The sequence below is a fragment of the Tympanuchus pallidicinctus genome, unplaced genomic scaffold (assembly GCF_026119805.1).
Source record: "Tympanuchus pallidicinctus isolate F22 unplaced genomic scaffold, pur_lepc_1.0 scaffold10, whole genome shotgun sequence".
In the NCBI taxonomy this organism is placed as follows: domain Eukaryota; kingdom Metazoa; phylum Chordata; class Aves; order Galliformes; family Phasianidae; genus Tympanuchus; species Tympanuchus pallidicinctus.
In genome coordinates, this window is record NW_026294619.1 from 1,301,042 (window position 1) to 1,323,551 (window position 22,510).

The window sequence follows — 22,510 nt, forward strand, 5'->3', positions numbered from 1 at the left end:
AATGAGATGCATTACCAACCTTCAGGCCTCTGCTTTAGCACATGCACTCTTTGTTGTAGTATCAAAACATTTCAAAATGTCAAATTTAGTCAGACAGGTAGTGCTAAATTTTGCTGCCGAGCACTTTGCCTCTCAGATCCTGAACTAATTTGCTGAAAATCATGCTCATTTCATTTTCTCAGGGAACTGATTTATCCTACTGCGCCCATGGAAACTGAAGATTGGGTACGTGTTTCAGTCTAGGATGTGAAACTGTTACTAAGTTTGGTACCAGGAGGATCTGTGCTTCCTACTTCCCCAAAGAATCAATCTTCCATTTCCCAAAAGAGAAGGAAACACAGAGCTGGAACACCTCACTTCAGTCAGTTATGTACAACATCAGACTTGGATCTACACCAGATCCTTCAGGGAAAAAAAACATCAGCTAGGAGCAAAGCACTACGTTATATAATCTTCAGGGAGATGTTTACTTTAAAATAGCCAACTCAGAAGATGACGATCAGGAGGCTCCATTTGTCAGAAAAATTGACTTAATCAGACTGATCCAGGAATAAATGAGGTCTAAATGTTTCACAGCCTGAGAGGAAAAGCTTGTTTTCTGTTTGGGACATAAATTATGATCCAATTATCTGCAGGCTTGGGTTTCTCTTGCTACAGAATTATCACTGATGCAGAAATGAGTGGTTACACATCAGTCAAGGGTAAAATTCCATCAGGCACACTTACCCTTCTGTCTTCTCCCTTCGTTTCTGAAGGGAACACCCCTCTTCTTCCCGTGTTCACCCAGCACCACAGCCTCAAACAACCAACCTCACCCCCAGCAACAAATGCTTGTTCCTCACAAAAAAAAAAAAAAAAAACCACCAGCCTGGGGAGATCTGGAAGTAGCACAAGAGAAAAGCAGGGCAGCCTTCCTCAAATCACCATACTCAAACCCATGGAGACATAGCAGACACTCCTGAAGGTGCAGCAAGCCAGCCAAAGGCTGGCCTAGAAGACCAGAGATGCTGCTCCCATCCACAACCCATCCTGAACAATTTGTTCAACTGGCCTAAAACAATACAGCTGCAAGGCAAAATTTACACATGTGGCAACTGAAGTTCCAATTAGCTGAGGAAATGAGTCCTGGGAAATCAAATTAGCTTATGGTAGCAGGAAGATAGTTAATTTAGCATGCTCAGACAAGTAATTATTTCTTTCCCTACATATCACATCCTCCATGCCTTGATGCCTCCTCTCTTTGCAATGACCCACAGCTCTATTTTGTAGCATCATTTGCAGTAACCTTTTAGAAGCAGTTCTGCAAAGAAAATAATTGAGGTGTGCTTTAGCTAAGGCAGTAGAAGAGCAAGTTGCAAACAGGTGCTTGCTGGGAGCACATATGGGATTGCAAAAGCAGGCCAAAGTCCAGAGTAGCTGCTACACGCTACTAGTGCCAAGCCTCCAGCCGGCCTGAACGTTTCAAGACCCAGGCAAGAAAGTGATGAGTTAGAACAGGAAACACTTCTTTAAAAACTTTTTTGTTTGCTTATTTTAAATATCAGCAACACACATCTACTGTGACAGCACTGGAACAGTTTGCCCACAGAGGACACCTGCTTCAGAGATGTTAGCCTTTTGGACAGTTCTGACCCTGCTCGAGCCAGGAGGACAAGATGACCTCCAGCAGTCCCTTCCAAAACCAGCTGTTCTGTGATTCTGTGAAGAGGCTCATCAGTTTGCTCAGATGAAGGGAGACTCCAAATGGCCTGCTCCAACATCCTAATCATGCAAGACAGAACGCCTACCAGAACTGACCTGCTTTGCAGTCAGTAACGTAGGCTGCAATCACAGCAGGAGGATTTGTAACTCATGTTTAAGGCTGCATTTTTGACACTGACCTCAACATTCAGGAAAAAAGCTCCTTTACACTGTTTGAAGAATGAGGGTTGTTTGGACTGTGATGGCACCTAGAGGCCATCTGAGAATTCAAGTCTGAGTTAAGATCTTTTCCTCACACTCACATTTCACTACTTTGTGGTGACTATTCTGTAGCCACCCTCCATCACTGACCCTGGCAGAGAATGAGCAGAGGAGATACTTCTGCAGACACAAGGTTCAGTTACGAGTTATGCTTTTTAAATGTTTATTATAAATATCATAGCTTGTTTCCAGGGGAGAAATTGAATTCTCTTATACTGCAAAGAAACCACTGCCAAAAAGAAGCACCTCATCTTTTTAGCTCTTGATCCTCTGCATACAGGAATCACAAAATTTGTGGAAATGCTTAGTCACATAAAAACTGACAATGTGCAGTTCACTATTTCCAAAACCAGTACAGTAATTGTATTTCAAATATAGGGTGTAGGATTATGTTTTTTTCAGGGAAGGAAAAATCAACTTATTGAGAACAGGCAGGCAGGCTCCTAAATAGTTAACTAGAATATATAAAAGGAGTTTATCTTTTACCTGATTTGGGCAAATTACATTGTCAAAACAACAGAAGAAGTACCTAGTAAATGAGCAATTGATTTTTAGGAAACTGTACAGGGATTGCTTCATATTTTAACCTGTTATTAATTTTAACCTTCAGCCTGAACTGCTCTGCCAGCAGCAGTTTCCACATTTTAAAAGAAATCTTTATAACGAAAGAGTTAACTGGTAAGCTCAGGACATGCTCTCTGTATCTATTTGCAATAGATATAAAGATTCTGCACAGTTGCACTTTCCATAATTATTAAAGATGGAAGACGACTGAGGAGTAATTAAGATTTATTCTTCTCAAGGAGAAACATCAGCATACAGTACATCTTATTTACTTCTGTCTCAAGAGCAGCACTGTGATTCCAGCAACTTAAAAAACACTGAATGGTCGCTCGTATTTACCTTCTCGGATAAGCTTCTCTTTATAATCCTGTGGAAAAGAGAACATTCATCATTACTCTAATGGAGAGGAAGTTTCAATCAGCCAGGGATTAGAGCAAAACAACTCTAATATTTCAGCAATGAGTATAGGAAGATATTACCATACCTAGTTTAAAGACCTAAGTATGGTGAAACTCCTTAGTAACTTGCCTAAATGTTCACTAAATGTGCTCACTTTCAGCCCATTTGTATCTCACACTGCAGTCATCCACCATTTCAGACACATTACCGCACACAGAAACTGCCCTGACTCTTTCTGCCTGGATAAATACAGAATTGCTTAAGACTGAGAAGTCCCTCTTCAGCTTCCCAGACACACAACAATCACTACTCAGAAAAAAACGTAACAACTACTGTGCTTTATAAACCACTGGAAATATCCCTAAACACCAGTAAAGGAATCAGAAAACACTGTTCTGGAGATAGTATCAAACACTTCAGATTCAGTATTCTCAGTCATGTATGTCAGGGATGTAACTCATTCAGGTTTATCTTCAAGTGCTCACATGCTGATCCACGCTTTGTGGCGAAGCCCAAGCATGGTTTAGCATATGAAGCAAATCCAGAGTGACAATGAACTGTGGAAATATTGAAGTTCCAACAATATTTGTGTCAACATGCTTGTAAGCTTGTTAGCACTCGTTACTTTAGATTCATACTAGAAAATATTATTCCAAATAATACTGACCTTTGTGTTTCCTGGTTTATTACTGGATCTAAATTTGCTATTTTTCTGAAAGAAGAGGGAAATAAAACCAGCCACTGACTGGCAGTCACCTAGCATACTCCAAAGTACAGTAAAAACTTCTTTACAAGGTAGTTAGGCACTGGAATAGGCTCCCCAGGGAGGTGCACACCATCCTTGAATGTGTTCAAAAACCATTTGGATGTGGTACTCAGGGACATGATTTAATGGTGGGTTGTCAGAGTTAGGGTAGTATGGTTAGGTTGTGGTTGACTTGGTGATCTTTAAGGTCTCTTCCAATCTGAGCAATTCTATAATTCTAATGAATATAGTTGATTACTTTCAGAAAAATCTGCTGCTGCTTAGATTCTGACATCCTCATTCCAGGATTTACAACAGAAGCAAGTTACAAAAGCTTCCAAAAGCTCAAAAACCCAGATGAGATCAGACACTGTCATCAGCTTATAATTAATTTAGAGTCAGTGGAACCATGGAAACCTTTATTACGGTTTCCATATACAAGCAAAATGTCGTATCAGAGAAACTGTGACTGGCTGTATCTGCGGATGCAACACAGGCCTCAGCACAGTGCAACTCAGCTGTTTGCAACTTTGCAACTCAGCTATGAGACTTTGAGATAGAAGGTTTGGCACTAACTAGCCTTCTGTCCCTTAATACTTCACTAGTATTAAGCTTAGATGCAGGTGGAATTAAGTCTTTAGGCAGATCTGTGTTTTACAGCCTGGTGTTCCCTGATGCTCAACGCAACCAGCAGAACTCACCCTCTCAGTTTTAAAGACAGCTATCCAGAAGAGGATAGGGCCTATCGCAAATACAGCTCCTAGGAAGGACGTCTTGGGCGTCGGGCGGAAAGTGGGGTAGATGTTGTGCGTCCTGGCATAGTCCCAGCGTAGCAAGGCAGGATCTTCCTGAGATAGCAAGAAAACTGTGAGCCCCAAAACACGGCCCAGAAGCACTGCAAGGGCGCCCCAGGCCGCAACACGCTATATGGACCCAGCAGCGCAGGCCAGGAGAGGCACACACCAAGGTCACAGGCAGAGGACGGCACGGCCCCGCCTGCAAGGGCCCGGGACGGGCTCAGGCTCTGCCGCGGGCCTCCCCCGTCCCTCCGACCAGCCCGGCGCCCCCAGACCGCGCCCGAGCCCGCGCCCCCGCCCCACTCACGATGACGGCGGGCGGCTTCGGGTTGTTCAGCTGCAGCAGGTACTGCCGCTTGAGCCGGGCGCGGATGGCCAAGCGCTCGGCCTCGGCACGGCGCTTCTCCGGCGACGTGTCATAAGTGGCAGGGTCGAGCTCAGCCGGCAACGAAACGAAGCGGTTAGGCCGGTACTCCTCAACCGCCGTACGAGTCGGCTTCGACGCCATCTTGCACAGCCCGCCCCGGGCGGGTAGCGCGCAGGCGCGACATGGCGGCGGGCGGGGCCGCGGGGCGCCGAGGGCAGCGCGCGCCCTGGAGCCCTTGGGTGCCTCACGGCTGCGCAGCGGTGAGGGCGCCGCAGGAAGCCGGAGCGTCCAATCCTTCCCTCCTGGGGAAGCTCCGGAGGGCTCAGAGTGCTGGTTGTGAAGATAGGGTCTCCCAGCAAAAGGAAGTCGATCCGTTGCTGGAAGCAAGCAGGGTGATGGCTGTCTGTGTATGGTAATGATCTCATTTATCCTGGGCTGTCTGCAGGCTCGTGTGCTGTTAGATAAGGGATTGCAGCTTGCCCCGAAGCGCACACAAAGTAGTATCACCGGCTTTATTTAAGATGCAGTGCTTTGGTACAATAATAGAGCAGAAGCTTTACTTGCGACTTACGATTTCTCTGTTTTTACCTAAGTGCTTGGAAAATAGGTGAGCTTTTGGTCTGGGCAGCCTATTGGCAGCTGGAACTCGATGCCTTACTTCCAGCAGGAGGAAATGTGAGCTGGATATTCCCTCAGTTTGTGTACCTTGCACATACCAGCGCCGCAGGAGGCACCTCTCCCTCTCTCCAGTACAATCCTACAGTCATCTCAGAAACACAATGTTGTTCTGGCTTGTCCACCCTGGTTTTCTTCACAAAGACACTGCTACAAATGCCAATCAGCTGCTTTACTTGCAGTCAGCTCCAAAGGACCTTCCTTGTTCCCCCAATGCATTTTTCCTGGGGCTTTCAGTGCAGCTAGTGGGGAATGGACAGCTTTGGACAGTGATTTCCACTGTATGAGGAAGCTTACTCCATGTACTTCCCCATGTTGCTACATAGCAGGCCATCAGATTTAATGAGCTGTGTGATTTTCTCCTGCTTCATTATTGTCTCTCTCCACAACTGGTACATATGGAAAGCTACTTCAGTTAGAAGCACAGCACGAATGCTAGCAGCACTGCCATGTGGCATTCCTGTGGTACTTTCATCTCCAAGGGCTCCCAAGCAATTAGAGGCTTGTGTTTTTCCTGTCCGTGCATGGCCTGCTTCTTTCACTGTAATTTAAAAGCTGTTCCTCACTGCTCTGTGTTATTTTTGAGTGACTGACACATGCAGCCTTGAAACAGAGGGAACTCTGGCAGCTGTGGAGTGCAGGTGACAGCTAGGAAAGACAATTGGCATACTGGAAGTGAAAACTGCTCTGTAGGCAAAACTGTGTGTTTTTTACCTCTTTTCTGGAACACAGGAGTGAAACAGAAGACTCCTGTTCCTGCAGATCTCCCAAAGGACTCCAGAACAACCACATGCTTTTCCCCCAGTCTCTTGGCTTCTGAGATCTATCTGTAATGGTGTGGGACAGTTCCTGCAGGCAGAAGCAAAGATGGTCTTGTGGTGAAGTCACTTGGCAAAGGCAGTGGGGCCGGTTCCCAGCCTTGTTGCAGACCCTGTGTGATCTTATCAGCACAGATCCAAGCTGTGCCTTCTCCCTCTCTCCAGAGCTCCCAGCTGCAAGCGTGCATGCTTGGCATGCAAACAGTGCTGAGATTAAGTCTACTGGGAGAAAAACAGAAGGTGCAAAGCTACATTTCCATTACCAGTGTAATCTATTGTATTCGAAAATCAAACAACCAGATACTATGCTAAAAAAACATTTGCATTTCATCTTCAGTACTAACTCATCCTCTTTCTCAAAGGATCTAATTCCCTAGAGTCTTTTCTGAGCAATGTCGTTTGTTTTATGGGATAATAAAATAACTAAGTTGCTTCCAGAGATGTATATTACAGAATCACAGAATTGTTGGGGTTAGAAGAAACCTCTAGAGATCGAGTCTGACCTCCTGCTAAAGCAGGTTTCCTACAGCAGGTTGCACAGGAAGGCATCCAGGCAGGTCTTGAATATTTCCAGAGAAGGAGATTCCACCAGCTTTCTGGGCGACCTTTCCAATGCTATGTCACTCTGTCAGTGAAGTTCTTCCTTGCTTTAGCATGGAACTTACAATTTATTCTTAAAAAGCACTAGGACGTTACTTACATTTCAAACGAAACCAATGACTTAAGACAGCTCTTTCTATCTGAAGTGCTCTTCACCTCTCCCAAAAACCAATGTGCCACCCCAGTGCTGGTGTAAGCAACTCCGCCAGCGCTGCTGGTATGGGATTACAGCATCCCATGGTCTTTGTGTCCTGCAACCATGTGGAATCCAACTACCAGCACTTGGCAACAAAATGGCACAATTTATTCAAACATGGCAAAATTGCCCCAAATTTGTCCCACAGACAGCCAGATATTAAGTGGAACCAGGGCAGTGTTAATTATAGAATTCCAAACTGATTTGGGCTGAAAGGGTCTTTAAAGCCTCCCCAGCCCCAGCCCCTCCATGGTCAGAGGCACATCCCATAAACCAGGTGCTCATAGCCTTGGTCTCTCTGGCTGTCTGGGCAGCAGTGCCAGGGCCTCACCATCCTCTGAGTAATGAATTTCCTCTGAACACCTAACCTAAATTTCCCCTCTTCTGGATGAAAACCATTCCCCCTTGTCCTATCACTGTGTACCCATATCAAAAGTCACTCTCCCTCCTGTTTATCAGCTCCCTTGAAGTACTGGAAGGCCAGAATGAGGTTTCTGCAGAGCTGTCTTTTCTCCAGGCTCAGCACCCCCAATCTGCTCAGCCTTTAAACTTAAGCCTGTGCACTGCACTTTGTTGCTCTCACTCCTCCAGAGATGATCTTTGCATTTTCTCTGTTTAATACGTCTCTAACTTCAGCAAAAGCTCCAGATACCAAGAAAAAGGGTTTAAAAATTGCATAAAACAATGCAAGGAAAAAAAACCCAAACCTACCACAATTAAAGTCCTTGACAGAAATCATTGATTGTGGTTTTTTTTTCCTGCTGATAGAACTGCTGCACATAGTGAGAAATGCTGTGGTGGCAGACTGGACTCCTGTGCAGGCTTCCTGCATCATCCACTCATTCTTGGACGCTTTATGGCAGAGTCAAAACACAGTGCAAAACAACTTTGAAACAAAATATTTTGCAAGAATGAACAAACTGTACTTATTTTTCCCAATCAGATCAGGAAGCTCATTTGACTCTCCTCTTCATTGTACAGAAGCTATTGTTGACCAAAGTCAATGTAAAAATAGACACCGGTGAGCATGGGGCTGCTCTCATGAGGGCAACACAGGCTGGAAGGATAATATGCTGATCACAAAACCACATCCTTGTGGGCTCAAACTTCAAGACTTAAAAAGTAAGACCCCAAGTGTTTGTTTTTTTGTTTTGTTTTGTTTTTTTTTTTTAATCAGGACTGCTGGTTATTGAATGTTTGAGGTTGACAATATGGAATCAAGTTGACAGTTCTTACATGCAAGTGCCTTTGAAATGTACATCATCTGTTTTCTTTGTGAGCAGCAATAGAAATGGAGAAAAGCGGTCAGAAAATTAATCTTTATCCAGAACTCTGTGGTGGGCTGAACCTGACTGGCTGTGAGATACTCATTCTACTGACCTCTCTCTCCTTCTCCTCCACAGAACAGGGGGAGAAAATAAGACAGAAATGCTCACAGGTTGAAATAGGCACGTTTTAATAAAAACAGCAAAAGCTTTGCACAGAAGCAAAACAAAAAGAGGAATCACTTACTACCTCATCATCAGGCAGATGTCCAGTCACATCCTGAGAAGCAAGGCCTCAGTGTACATAGTAGTTGCTTGAGAGAACTGCAATCACAGGTGTCACCTTTCCTCCCCATGTCCCTCAGCTTTTACTGATGAGCATGATACCATATCCCTTGCATGGGACCTTTGGTTACTTGGAGTCAGCTGTCTTGGCTGTCCTTTCCCAATTTCTTGCCCAGCTCCAGCTTACTGGCCTTTGGGGGGAGTGGAAAGATGTTAAAGAGAAAGCTTCAATCCGTGCAAGTACTACTTAGCAGTAGCCAAAACACAGGTGTGCTATCAGCATTGTTTTAGCCACAAATGCAAAACACAGTATATGGTAGGAACTTTCTTGCATCTTTAGTTCTGCACATAGCTTTCCCAATCAGAGATCTGAAATTTGGCACACTTCTGTGGCAGACTCTGGCTCAAGTTTAGTTTTAAAGTAACACAAGATAATCTTCATTTTAGACCTGTGAGTCTGGTGGTGACTTATCAGCTATGTTCCAAAATAGACTAGTTTTGTTCAACTGATAACACAAAAGTTGCCATTTTTCAGAGTGGCCAAGCTAAGCGGCTCTGTTTCAAATGAATGAAAGGAAAATTAAGCCAAGGTGCAGTTATGTCTACCTACATTTGAGATAATTGTGCATGATGCTTTTAGAAGAGACAAGTTAAATGTGTGGTAATCTCAAAAAATACTTGTGTTTGTCAAGTTTCTGTGGATTGCTTGTGGTTTGCCTGTTTGCATTGGTTACCAGATTGGATCAGCATGCTGCTGGGCTCTGTTTTGCATTGTCTTTGACCTTCTGCAGAGAATGCAAGCTGAAAAAGGGGGCAGAAACTGACAAGATTATTAATACCACAAGAACATTCACAAACAGTGGTTCCTTACTCTGAATTCCTACCTGTAATAGACAGGAAGAGTCATTTGGTACCAATTCCCATATATAATACTTACGTGTCTGCTGCCAGCCTTCTGAGTGGAATCAATATTAGTCATCCATCTACATGGACTTTAAAAGAGTGCTTGATTCAGAAGGGGAATGAAATAAAATGTATTGGGACAAAGCATGGTTTATTTAGGCTCAGAACAAGTGTGTCTAATTGCAATATATAGCTAGCTTAGAAGCATAAAATTATAGAATGTCTTGGGTTAGAAAGGACTTCAAGGATCATCAAGTCCCAAACTTCCTGCCACAGGCAGGGTTGCCAGCTGCTAGATCAACTGCTACATCAGATTGTCTAGGGGCCCATTCAACCTGGCCTTAATCACCTCTAGGCATGGAGTATCCACAACCTCTCTGGGCAGCCTGTTCCAGCACCTCACCACTCTCTCAGTAAAAAACTTGCCCCTGACATCTAATATAAATCTCCTTTCCTTGAGTTTAAAACCATTCCCCCTTGTCTTATCACTATCCACCCTTGTAAAAAGTTGATTTCCCTCTTGTTTATAAAGTCCCTTTGAATATTGGAAGGCCACGATGAGGTCTCCCTGCAGCCTTCTCTTTTCTAGGCTGGATAAGCCCAGTTCCTTCAGTTCCTCAGTTCCTTCAAAGGAGAGGTGCTCCAGACCTTTGATCATCTTCATGGTCCTCTTCTGGACCCTCTCCAAAAGCTCTACATATTTCTTATGCTGGAGGCCCCAGACTTGGATGCAGTACTCCAGATGGTGCCTCATGAGGGCAGAGCAGAATGGAACAATCACCTGCCTTGCCCTGCTGCCCCCCCTCTTTTAATGGAACTCAGGATATCATTGGCCTTCCAAGCTGCAAGCACATACTGCTGGCTCATGTTAAGTTTTTCATCAGCTAGGACCCTTAAGTCCTTCTCAGCAGAATGACTCTCAAGGAGTTCTTCTCCCAGTTTGTATACATATCTGGGATTACCTTGACCCAAGCACAAAAGCTTGCACTTTGCTTTGTTTAATTTCATTAAGTTCATAGGGGCCCACCTTTTGAGTTTACCAAGATCACTCTGAATGGCATCCTTTCCTTCTGTTTTATCAACCTCACCACTCAGTTTGGTGTCATCAGCAAACCTGCTGAGGGTGCACTTGATTCTATCACCAATGTCATTGATGTTAAAGAGCACCGGTCCCAAGAAAGACCCTTGGGGGACGCTGCTTGTTACTGGCCTCCACCTGGCCATAGAACCATTGACCACAACCCACTGACTGCAGCCTTCCAACCAATTTCTTATCCACAAGAATAGTCCATGTCTCTTCAATTTAGAGATAAGAATTTGGTGGGGGATCATGTCAAAGGCCTTACAGATGTCCACCTAAATTACATCAGTTGCTTTCCGTTTGTCCACTGATGCCATCACTCCATCATAAGTGCCACCAGGTTGGTCAGGAACAAGCTTTCCTTGGTGAAGCCATGCTGGCTGTCTCAGGTCACCCACTCATCCCTCATGTGCACTAACATATCTTCCAGGAAGATCTGTTCCATGATCTTCCCAAGCACAGAGATGAGGCTCGCTGGCCTGTTCTTGCCCAGGTCTTCCTTACTTCCTTTCTTGTAAAAAGCATTTTTAATTAATTGTCGAGATAAAGGTAATTCATTCTATGTGCAATTCATTCTATGTTTAGAACCAAGTTCCCTAGTATCTTTATCTGACTGTTGTTTAAAGGAAACCTGGCACACAAAGGAAGGAGTTAACTTGATTAGGGGAATTATGAATAGTTCAGTTGTTATTACAGCCAACAGGCCACCCATAAATGTATATCAAGTGTTGAGCTCAGCAGGAGTTAGGCACAAAACTAGGACACATAATGAGTCATAAAGTGCCAGGAATAATGAGAGACAGCATAAAACAAGCCATTTCTCTCTCCTGGGCTTGTCCAGAGATGGTGACAAGAAGCCCTCTGCTATTTCAGCTGTTCCTGCTGAAATAACATTTTTTACTTACACTGAATTATAGTCGTGGCTGAGCTGCCTGAGCTATGGAGCTGGTGCTGCCTGGTGAAGCTCTAGTGGAAGAATGAGAATCCAGCAGTGATCGTATCTTTTCCGCTTGCTTGCAGGACATTGAATGTATCATCTCATATTATAATTCATTTTCATAGTTCTCTCTCTGCTTCTCCTCTATGGGGAGATTGTTAGTTGACATAGCATTAAAGAAAAACAAGAGTGGGAAAGAAAGATATTAGAATAAAGTATCCTGGTAATTAAAAAGCTGAATGTTTAAAGATAGGTCCTGTTACTGGCTGAATCCAAGTCTGTGTAAGAAGTGCTTAACCAGCCAAGGGTTGACATTATTTCTTGACTACAGTGGCCTGAGCTCCTAGCTTGATCTCACACCTTCGTCACTACTCTGGACTTGCCTGGAAATCCCTGTACTGTGGTTTATGATGGTTACTGGCACTGGACCTGCCCTGATCACATTGTTTGGGTGCTGTGGGGCTATGCCATGGGTCAGGGAGGTCCCTGCATTGCTTGCCTTGCTGTTGCCCCTGCTCACTGTCCCTTGTGGAGCAGCCCATTCTTATAGCCCACCGACTGTACTGTTACTCAGGAAGTAGGGTTCAATCTAATAACTGTAGGGAGTGTGTGTAGTGTCAAAGGGTGGAGTAAGAGTGATGTCAGTAAAGCTGAAAAAGTGGTTCCCAGGAAGATTCAGAGGAGAGGAAAGTTAAGTGTTGCAGAAAATGTCTCACACAATGTAAGGTGAAGAATCTTTCCTGTCCTGCTGCTCCCAACACATATCCCTGACATTTTTTTCCCATTTCTCCAGATATTTTGCTCAGTCTACAAAAGAAGTGATACATCTCACTCAGTTTGAATATCTGAAACCCAGAGGTGCCCACTGTGAACTTCAACTGCTTCTATCTGACATGATAGAGGGAGCTCAAGATTGTGAATGCTCTTATCTTGAAATGAGTCTAAGAGGCTGTGAGCCACCTCCTAGTATGCCTACTGTGGGTTCTGGGATGGGTCTAATTCAGCCTAACCACCTCTACTTTGAAAGGACTAAAATTAGGTGAGGTTAATTCTTCCCCTTCTCCAATCCCCAGAGAATCCAACGTGTTTCAGAGTGCTGTAGCTCTTATGTCTCAGAACCAAATGGTAAAGCCTTTATTTAGCTGAGGGATCCTCTTGTATGTTCTGCTTAGGCTCACAGGTGAAAACTTTACCTGATTGACAGCAAAGGAGAGCTTTACAGTAAATGATTCTGGCCCAGAAAGTCATTGAATTCCCTACAGTCCTTTACTTGAAGTTACTTCATGTGCTTAGCTGGACTTCACAAGATTGGAGCATGATGGCTACTGGCATGTTTGTGAAGAACCTAGAGGACCAGTGAGACTTAATCCCCAATAGATCTGCCCGCTCCCAATCCTCAAGGAATGTATGGAAATTAAAAAGGGCCTTATAGGCAATAATACTTCAAGAAATCAAGATGTTTCTCCTTTTGTACGGGGAGACACTTAAGCCATTCATGGGATTTGGGGGGGTGAGGAGGAAGGAGAAAGAAAAAAAAAAAAAGCCTAAAATCTGTGATAGATCATCCTTGAAGGAGATACAGTTCCACTGCACAGCTGCATAGGAAAAGATACTCACTTTATTTTGCTTTATATTTTTTTGTTAAAGGTCTGGAGCTTAAATTTTAAAGCAAGGCTTCGGGAACACACTGTGATGCAGACCATCAGTATGAATAAAATGTGTTAACAGGGATATGCTGAATTTAGTGAGATGTTTGGCAATGTCTGTATCACAGTGGGGAACTACTTAGTTGTGGCAATGCAGAGTAGTGGTTTAGGTTTTTTTTGCTAAGGAAAAGACAGAATACAAATGAGGCTACTGCAGAATGCCAGCTAGTGGGATATATATACAATGTGCAGCCTGACTATTTTATTGTTTAAAAAAATGATGGCAATACTAAAACCTTAAACTTCTGACCTATAAAGACAGAATGGCAGAGCAGTTCTTTCGTAGTGTTCTTGTTATTATTATATAAATCAGAAACGTAAACTAAAACAGAAATGTCCCTAAAGCATTACAGAACCTTGTATCTATCAGGTTTCATATTCCTCACTGCTGAGAGTGGGTGAAGCAGCTGCCAAGGTTAATAATTGCCTCCTAAACTGGCATCTTCATACCTCTCTGAATAGCATTTTAGAAGAGAGGTTTGCTCTTTGGATAAACTAGTTCTGTTTATAGTGTCATGTCACAGAATCACAGAATCACAGAATTGTAGGGGTTGGAAGGGACCTCCAGAGATCATCGAGTCCAACCCCTAGCCTAGCTGACATGATTGTGATTTGCAACCCTGGAGGAAAGATTGCTATGTCTCCTGTGACCCTTGCAGGACTGCTTTAGATGTGGTGCTTTCCCTAGACTTCTGTTACCCCTCATTCCATCCCCATTTTACAGACCAGCATTATGCTGAGGGCTATAGAGAAGGATCCATCCACCTCTGTGAAAATGCTTCACACTGGTAATTCTTCCATTCACTGTGTGCTGTTGCACTGTCAGGAGTGACTTTGGCTTTGCTCAGGCACAAGCATTGTCTCCCTGGTCTCAGTTTCTGTGTGGTTGCTGAAAGCTGCTTCAAAGAAGCAGCTCATGACATGGTCACACACTGAATGGGTCCAAGAGAAAAGACAAAGCCACATGTTATGTCTGTATCAGTCTTTCACAACTGGCTGGGATGTTTCTTCTGTTGGATCAATGAATAGGGAGGTTGTGTTTCTCCATAATTTCCCTGGACAGTGAGTATATTGAAGGAATAAGAGCAGTGACACACCTCTCAACCTGCTTAATCCTTTCCAGGATGGATCTTTCTACCAAGGGCTGAGAATGTGATATACTCACAGGGGAAGCTGATACGCCAAAAATCTGTTAGTTTCAAACTCAAATAGTATTTGAAATTTAAAGAAGAAAAAAAAAAAATCACTCTGCACAACAATCAAAGTTCTTTGCAGTTTTATAACTACTCCTAAGCACAGAGCAAGACTCCATTTCCTTTCCCTTTGCTTTGCCCATTAGAACTACATCAACTCTGTGACCATTCTTGTTTTTACTTCCACAGCTTGGCCCAAGCAGGAAAACCGATCCGTTAATCTTAAAAATCTACTGCATATTTTGTAAGATCTGTGAAAATTACGAAGCTGAAGCCTTTGGATCCTTTATTCTTACAGTTTTCATTTCATGGATGGGTCCTATGGGCAAGATCTGTGTCGAGCAGCAACGCTTCCCCTTCATCAGGGCAATGATGGGAAAGGTCATTCTGACCTGAAGAACAGTCTGAAAGCAGAGATACCTCTGGCTGTGCACTCCCATCTCTGAGAGTAAAGCAAATATCTTCAGCTGTTAGCACTTGCTTGTCCTTGACTAATAACTTATTTTCAGAGGAAAGGAAAAATCAGCAACTAGGTGAGAAATGACTTGCTCAGAACTGTAGTTTATCAGAGTGTGGATATTTCACAGTGGCTTTTTCTGGCAAAGAATTGCTCCCCTCATAGATCAATGATAAGTATGAACCAGGTCATTCTCCGAAATCTGGAGAGTAAGAAGTAGATTCAGAGACGTGCCAACAAATGTATATGCACCAACTATTTCCCTGTGGATTCTGGGAAAGGGCACCTTCATAAGAAAACATATTATATTGTTATTCAAACCAGAATGTTTCATTTCTTCAAGGAATGAAGACAACTCATTCCAAATAGCAAACAAAAACAATGGCCACTCCTGTTTCTTGGAAGTCTGAAGGATTTGCATCAACAGAAAACAGCAGCTGCTAGGATAGGTTTATTTCCTTGTTATTTATCTCCTTAGCAGTTACCCATAACTGGTGTTTCACTTTCTGACCTAACCTGGAGTTACTCCTTTCTGCACTACTGATCGAAGTCTGCTGAGACTCCACATGTGCTGGTCTGGTCTGATTTGCAGAACTGTGCTTGAGTCCTGCTCAGAGAGGAATATTATTGCTCTTCTGCCACTTCTCCTGAGACAAAATCAGCCAAACTCTGCAGAAAACAAGGGGTTAATAGCAGTGATGCAACAAGACTGTTTCCTGGAAAAGGAGATATTGTCTACAAGTGTTCACAGTGCCTTTCAGAGAGTAAAAGAGAATTGAAACAGGCTCTATTCTCAAATAGCTGACATTGAGCATCTTCTAGCTAAAATATTCTTTACAAAGCACTAGAATTATTTTCCATTAGGTGGTCAACAATATGCTCAGGTGAATGCAGATAGGATTTAGAGCAATACAACCTCAAACTTCTAAAATAGTAGAAGGGCTCAGAAAGGAAGGGAGCCTAGGTCTAATTCAGAACTTAATATGTGTTTTCAACATGCATAGCTGCTACAACAGTAGAAGTTAAAGGACTAACAATAACTCTGGCCAGTTTTATTTATGTTGGGTTTCAGCCCAAATAAAAGTTCCCAGAAGAAAAAGAAAGGGAAGATTATGATAGGAAGCACTGAGGTGACTGGAGCTCTGATCAGTCAGGCTTCTAAAGCTTAATTCTTAACCCTAGGCTTCTTTCTGCTGGTAAAAATAGCTACTGCCAAAATAGTGATGGCCTTAAAGAAGCTGCGGTGCTTTTGCTTCCAGAGGAATTCCATTTTGTTTCTGTGTACAGCATTAAAACAAATATGTGGTAGAGAAAATAATATTAGAGTTGCAATAGAGATTTTCCAGCTGCTCTTTAATTTTTCCAAAAGAAATAATCGAGGGCAAAATGAAAATACAAGATCCTTCTTTGAATAGAGTCCTTTCTTCACTGTAGGCAAAAATGAATACACAGGATCTTGAGCTGAGCTGAAACAGATCTCTGAGGGTCCATTTAGAGGGATATTTGAAGGCTTTGAAGAATTCAGTGAAAAAAGGAGGCTGGATTCTCATCAGGAATGCAGTGAAGATAAGGATTCTTCAAAAGAAAGGAGAAGTCTGTGCACTGGCCCTGCAAAAAGGCAGGAAGGGGAAAGACAGAAGCAATCTCTGCAGGGTCAAGTAGACAAAGCAAGATACAATGTGTGGGAGGGCTAGAAGAAGAAGAAAATATACTTCCAGTCCCCAGTCTTGGTGGATTATTAAATGTCAGAACGCTTGGCCATCTGGTGATGTCGTCAAAACCCATTCTTGGGGTTGCTTTGAAAGGCCCTTGCACAACATGCTAAGCTACGAAAGAGTGAGTTGGAGCTGTGTACCATTTCTTCAAGGCAGAAGAGCTCACAGCAGGGCAGGATTGTTCATCCCTGCTGCCTGCAGGGGAATGCAAAGAGGTTTGTGCGTAATGATCTCCTACCAGGACCGTGGGATTTACCATCAACCTGCACAGTGGTCTTTGCTTGTGATGTGCAGTCTGGCCTATGGCCCCAGCTGCCATTATCAGTAGGCCATTCAGGTTCAGATGTGTTTTAAGTTCTTACCCATTAAACCAACGTGACTGAAGAGCACTGAATGTGACAGCTGTCTGTCTCCTTTTTGGAGGTGCTCATTCATCCTTCACCGCTACAAGCTGCGGCTTGGTGTGTTGTGACTAACAGCAGGCAGTGGGAGGCCTGCTTTTGTTCCTGCATCTCTTACTGACTTTGGGAAATCTCTCCTGCTGTCTACTAAAGTTTCTCTGAAAAGCATTTTAAACCATTTTTTTTGTTGACCACGTTGTCGATTAGAAGCAGACTGCATCCCATATTCTGGGACCTCTTAATGGAGATTGCTTGTTCGATTTTCCAAGGAACCCAGGAGTAAATCTGGAGTGTTGTGATTGCTGCATAATCATCTTGAGGTTTAACCCTACTGGGTTAAACACATTTCTGGAGTTCTTTGAGAAGAACTCCCTCAGGCACCTGGGAACACACAGTTCAGTCATGTGGTGCTCTTTGCTGGTGATGCTTGTCTGTTCCTTCCCTGAGTTTTCAGGGCTGGTAGCCTGGCAGCTGGTGCATTTGGAGAGCCAACTTGTCAGAGACAGAGAACAAAAACAGATGTTTAAGCTACCCATTGAAGACTTGCTGATGCCTTATGGTGAGCTTTCATGAAATGCTGATTTATATGCATTTCTGCTTATATAATGTGGATCCTTTCAATCTCCTGGCATTTATTTTTAGCAGCCTGATAGTTTGCATGGAAATGTAGTCTTGTTGCTTGGGTAAGTCACTGTCTGTAGTTTCCTAGTCTTTCGCAGGCTGATAGCTGGCACTTGGACATAGCAGTATCATGGAGTGCCTTTTATTTTTGCTTTTACAGTTCATCTGCCAAATTCTCATTAATATCCATTGTTTCTGGGGAAAAAAAAAACACAAAACTGAAATAATATTTACTATTGATGTTTGTTATTACTAATTGACTGCTGTGGTAAGATCACGTTTGCCTATTTTATATGGACTTTTGTTCATTTGGATGGAAGATTACAGTTATTTGTAACTCCTTATGTATTTGTATCTGAGCAACTCTATTCATCATGATCAAAATTATTAGTAACTAGGACACACAGAACATTAGTTCAACAAACTGAAACGGTTTCACTAATACAGCTTTTGTTTCTTTTCATTTGTAATGTTTAAAAGCAAAGTTTCATTACTCTAATCAACAAACCAAACTACTGTTGATGCCATTGTTGGAGATCAGTTGTACATGTCTTATCAGGAACAGAGCAATTTCCTGGCACTTCCCAACCTGAAATGCTTTTGCATATTTACTTGGATGAATGCTCATCAATGAAAAGCACATCTGGGAAATTAGTCCTTAGTCCTCACAGAAAGCCTATGGCAGTTCAGAAATGCACTGAGAGTAAAAGGGAATAAGACAAAAAAGGGCTCAAATCTGTGGTTGCTCTTTTCTGTCATCTCAAAACAGAGGATGTGCTGATGGTCACACTGTTCTGCCTGTGATTGCTGAAAGAGAAATTATATAAGAACTCACTGCTGATAAAATGTTGTTTGCAGAAAAGGTCACTCCCTGCTCTGCAGAAGGTGGCATCTCTTCTTTCTCAAAAATCAGTCCCTGACATTGAAAGCAAGGCAGTACTGTCTTGCACAGCTTGTCCCCTTGCATAGCCTTTCTAGTGATAACAAGAGCCATCACTGCCCCCAAGCAAGGCTCTTATTGCCACACAAACCCATGGCAGCATACAAACAGGGCAGAGCAAAACCAGGAGATGTGGCATTTTGGCAGAATTGTTTCTAAATGCAATCCATTGAGTATCGAGTTCTCTTTCAAACAGAGCAAAGTGAGAACTGGCTGCCCTACCTTGTGTATCAGCAGGCACCAGGTCTCTGGTAGCAAAAAGCTGTGCTGAGGAAAATGCCTATCAACAGGCAGTTGTGCCTATGTGTCATTCACTTGTGTCACAGATACTTTCTTCTTCTCAGCCGGGTCTTCAGGTCCAGCCAAAGGGCCAGAAAGCAAGCATGGAGGAAGATGGGAAGAATGCCAAACCTTTTCAGTAGGCAAAATCCCTGTGATTTCTGTTTCACCTTGCAGGAAAGTGAGCTGTGCCCTCCAGTGGCAGAAAAGAGAATAAATACATCTAAAACCGTAAGAAATCTCCAGTCTTCTCTGCAGTCCCACAGCAGGATTTGGACGTGCCTCCAGTCAGACTTGTGCAGCCAATGAAATTCAACTGATTTTCATGCTAAGGGACTACTCCTCTGCAGGCAGTGCTTTCTTGCTGCAGGCAGAAACAGCAAGAGGCATCTTTGCTCTTCCTAGGCACAGTGTCAGCCAGACTGGCAGATTTCAGATAATTCCTTGAGCAACTCATTCAGAACGTTCTCCATTCCCAAGCTGCTCAGATTTTGCAGCTCCCAAATACTTGGCCATGGTTAGCATCATTTGAGGGCTTCAGTACCGACTCTGTTCTGTATATCACAAGCTGTTTGCATGGCACAATTAGGAAGCTTTTAACAGTCCATGCTGAACAATAAAGATGATGGTCTCAAATGTGTGTAAAAAGCAAGCAGGAGAGTTTTGCTGCTTGAAAGGATAGCTCTGACCAAATATGTAAAACTGTAAAGCTCTTATTTCCTATGCACAAGGTCTCTGTGTTCCAAAATAATCTTCTGCACAGTGGCCACACTGCTCCTGGCCTTGGTGGCACCCATTGCACCTGTGACCATAGCTTCAAGCCTTCCTGGGTGCTTTCCTTTTGCCTCAATTGCTTCTTTCAATGTGAACTGCAAGTCACTGAGGTACGAGTTTTTTATGTTTGCTTTTCCTTCCTTTACAGGAATGTGGCAAAATGTTTAAGGTGATTACAGCCCATGTTTCTCACTGATGAATGTGGCAGAAAACTGTTGCAGGTAGGTGTCTTCCATCTGTTTATACTGTGCTGTTCCTACAGTGGGACTGGTTGAGAGCCATGCATGGGGTGCATGACTTGGGCACTGAGGAGAAGCAAACAGAAATGCAGCTTGTACTGTTCCAAGCTTCAGTGGTATCTCTTCTGCCATGTTTGTGCTTTGGGGCATAAAATCAGCAGAGCTGCACAAGACACAGTTCTTATTCCCAAATGTGTTCCCAAATGTTGTGTGTGAGATATGAGAGTGGCATCGGAACGTCACTTGAGAAACTGATTTTTCTCCTTCGTTCATAGAGCAGCACAGCTCAGACAGGAGCTGCTTGCTGTTACTTCCATTCCTGAATCCAGAACAAAATGCTATTGTTTTACCAAGCACCTCCAAAATGACCTACAGGGTCTCAGTAACCACACAGAGACACACTAGTCAGGTGTTAGAGAGTACAGAGATGATGGTATACAGAATTAGGGAGGGAGACAGAAAAGAATGCAGTTCCCAGGAATCATGTCCCCATTGCAGTGGTTATAAGAAGGCCTAAGAGGGTAACACCCATCCAGCATTGCTTGGTACACTTCATTTGTGGGCCTGTAGCAAATTTGAACACTGCTGCAGCTGCAAAGACCTCTTGTCAAGTGGACAAGTCCGTGGTAGGCTATTACATAATTCTGTGATTATTGGGAGATTCTGGTGTGGAATCACACTCAGGAGAGCTTAGGTATGCTTACAGCATTATTTGACATAATTAAAACAGTTTGTTTGAGAAGACTATCTGATCAGTCACACCTAAAATAATTGCCAGGAAAGTCTGGTGTGATAGTTTGTTAGCTTAGAAATTATTTTCCTGGCTCCTTGCACGGCAGGCTGCTCAATCTACAAACTTCAGAGGGCCTGAGAAGATTGATTTCAAATGCTAAAATAATAGATTGAGTCATATTTTTAAAGGTGTCTTGCAAACAGAAAAAGACCACACAATTCTGTGGAGTTTATTTTTTCACAAAATATATACAAAGAACATAAAACTGTTGGCTTGTTGTTTTAATATTTTTCCTGCTTGATTTTTTATTTCAGGTGAGAATGCTAAGCCTGAAATTTCATTAACTTTGTAGAGGTTTTGCTGAAGAGTCAGTTGTGAAATGGGAATTTTGTCAGATCTGAACCAAAAATCTTAAAAAGATATCAATTCCCTTAAAGAGAATCCTTGCTGTTTGATATAAAGTTTTTAACACAAAGAAGACAAAAGTCGTTTTAACAGATTAATAGGAAAATAAATTACTTGTAAGTTAAAATTTGAACTCACTGGTATATTATCTTTGTGGTAACACTGCTAATTTGTCTGATGACCATAGGAAGTTTGAGAAAACAAACAGTAAGAAATTCAGCACTCATAATTTAAGCAACCAGGAGGACAAAAATTATTGTTTGGAAGAGAACTTTCAACTTCTCTTTTTGCTATATATTTTTGCTGCAACAAAAGTTATTCTTCCCATTTGAAAGCAATTTTTAAGGATTCTAAGCTCATTTAAGAAGTAGAAAGGAGTACCTTCAGCTTACTCCATTCAGTTTTGGGCCCCTCGCTACAGGAAAGAGAAGGCTCCAGGGAGACCTGATAGCAGCCTTTCAGTGTCAAAAGGGAGGATGTAAGAGAGAAGGAGGCAGACTCTCATCAGGGTCTGCTATGACAGAGTAAGGGGAAATGGTTTCAAACTAAAAAAGGGGACATTTAGATTGAATATAAGGTAGAAGTTATTTACGGTGGTCAGGCATTGGCACAAGTTACCCAGAGATGTGGTGAATCTGGAGAACATTTCAGGTTGGGCTGGATAGGACTCTGAGCAACCTGATCTAGTTGTAGATGTCCGTGTTCATTGCAAGGAAGTAAGACTAAAAGATCTTTAATGGTCCCTTCCAATTCAACCAATTCTATGATTCTACGATTCAGATCCTGGAGCCCATCTACGGAAGGGCAGCGAATTGGTTGATGGAACTAGGATTGTTCAGTTTGGAGAAGAGGAGGCTCAGGGTAGAATTTATTGCTCTCTACAACTCCCTAAAATGTACTGAGGTGGGTGTTGGCTTCTTCTGCCAAGTAAGCCTCAAGTTGCTTCATGGGAGGTGAACTAGATATTGGGAAAAATTTCTTGTCAGAAAGAGTAGTGCATAGAATGGCCCCCCGGGGAATTGGTGGAGTCACCATCCCTAGAGGTGTTCAAGAACCATGTAGATGTGGCACTGAGAGACACGGTTAGTGGGTATGGTAGTGATGGATTGACAGCTGGGCTGGATGATCTTAGTGGTCTTTTTCAACTTTAATGATTCTGTGATTCTATAATACTGTAATTCCATTCTACTCTTCAATTTTGAATAGGTTTTTCTTACCTGAGAACTGCTGTTTTGTTTTTGGTTTGCTTGTTTTTTGTCACATGCACTCAGTATATTAATCCTTTGAATTATTATATATTTCCTGATAGATTTAAAGCCATCCTTTTGGAACCAAATATACATCTGGCATACAAAGTATCAGCTTTCATGGAGTTTTTTCTTTCTTTCTTTCTTTGGTTTTTTTTTTGGTAAGTAAATATTAAAAGACCGTCTCAGTCTCTGCAGAATCATAG

General features: G+C 42.9%; 1 protein-coding gene and 1 long non-coding RNA gene across 2 annotated transcripts in view; one reads left to right on the plus strand and one right to left on the minus strand.

Moving 5' to 3' along the window:
* Window positions 1-2,734: 2,734 nt before the first annotated feature.
* On the minus strand, window positions 2,735-5,005 carry NDUFB4 (NADH:ubiquinone oxidoreductase subunit B4). Its single transcript, XM_052666318.1, has 3 exons — window positions 4,775-5,005; window positions 4,372-4,518; window positions 2,735-2,893 (listed from the first exon to the last, which is right to left on the minus strand). The coding sequence occupies exons 1-3, from the start codon at window positions 4,973-4,975 to the stop codon at window positions 2,834-2,836; spliced, it is 408 nt and encodes a 135-aa protein (XP_052522278.1). The 5' UTR covers window positions 4,976-5,005; the 3' UTR covers window positions 2,735-2,833.
* Window positions 5,006-14,225: 9,220 nt separating this feature from the next.
* The window catches only part of LOC128072506 (uncharacterized), a 34,897-nt gene continuing 26,612 nt past the window's right edge, over window positions 14,226-22,510 (plus strand). Inside the window, exons 1-2 of the long non-coding RNA XR_008202309.1 lie at window positions 14,226-17,625; window positions 19,829-19,901. This is a non-coding gene — a long non-coding RNA (uncharacterized LOC128072506). The remainder of the gene's footprint in view (window positions 17,626-19,828; window positions 19,902-22,510) is intronic.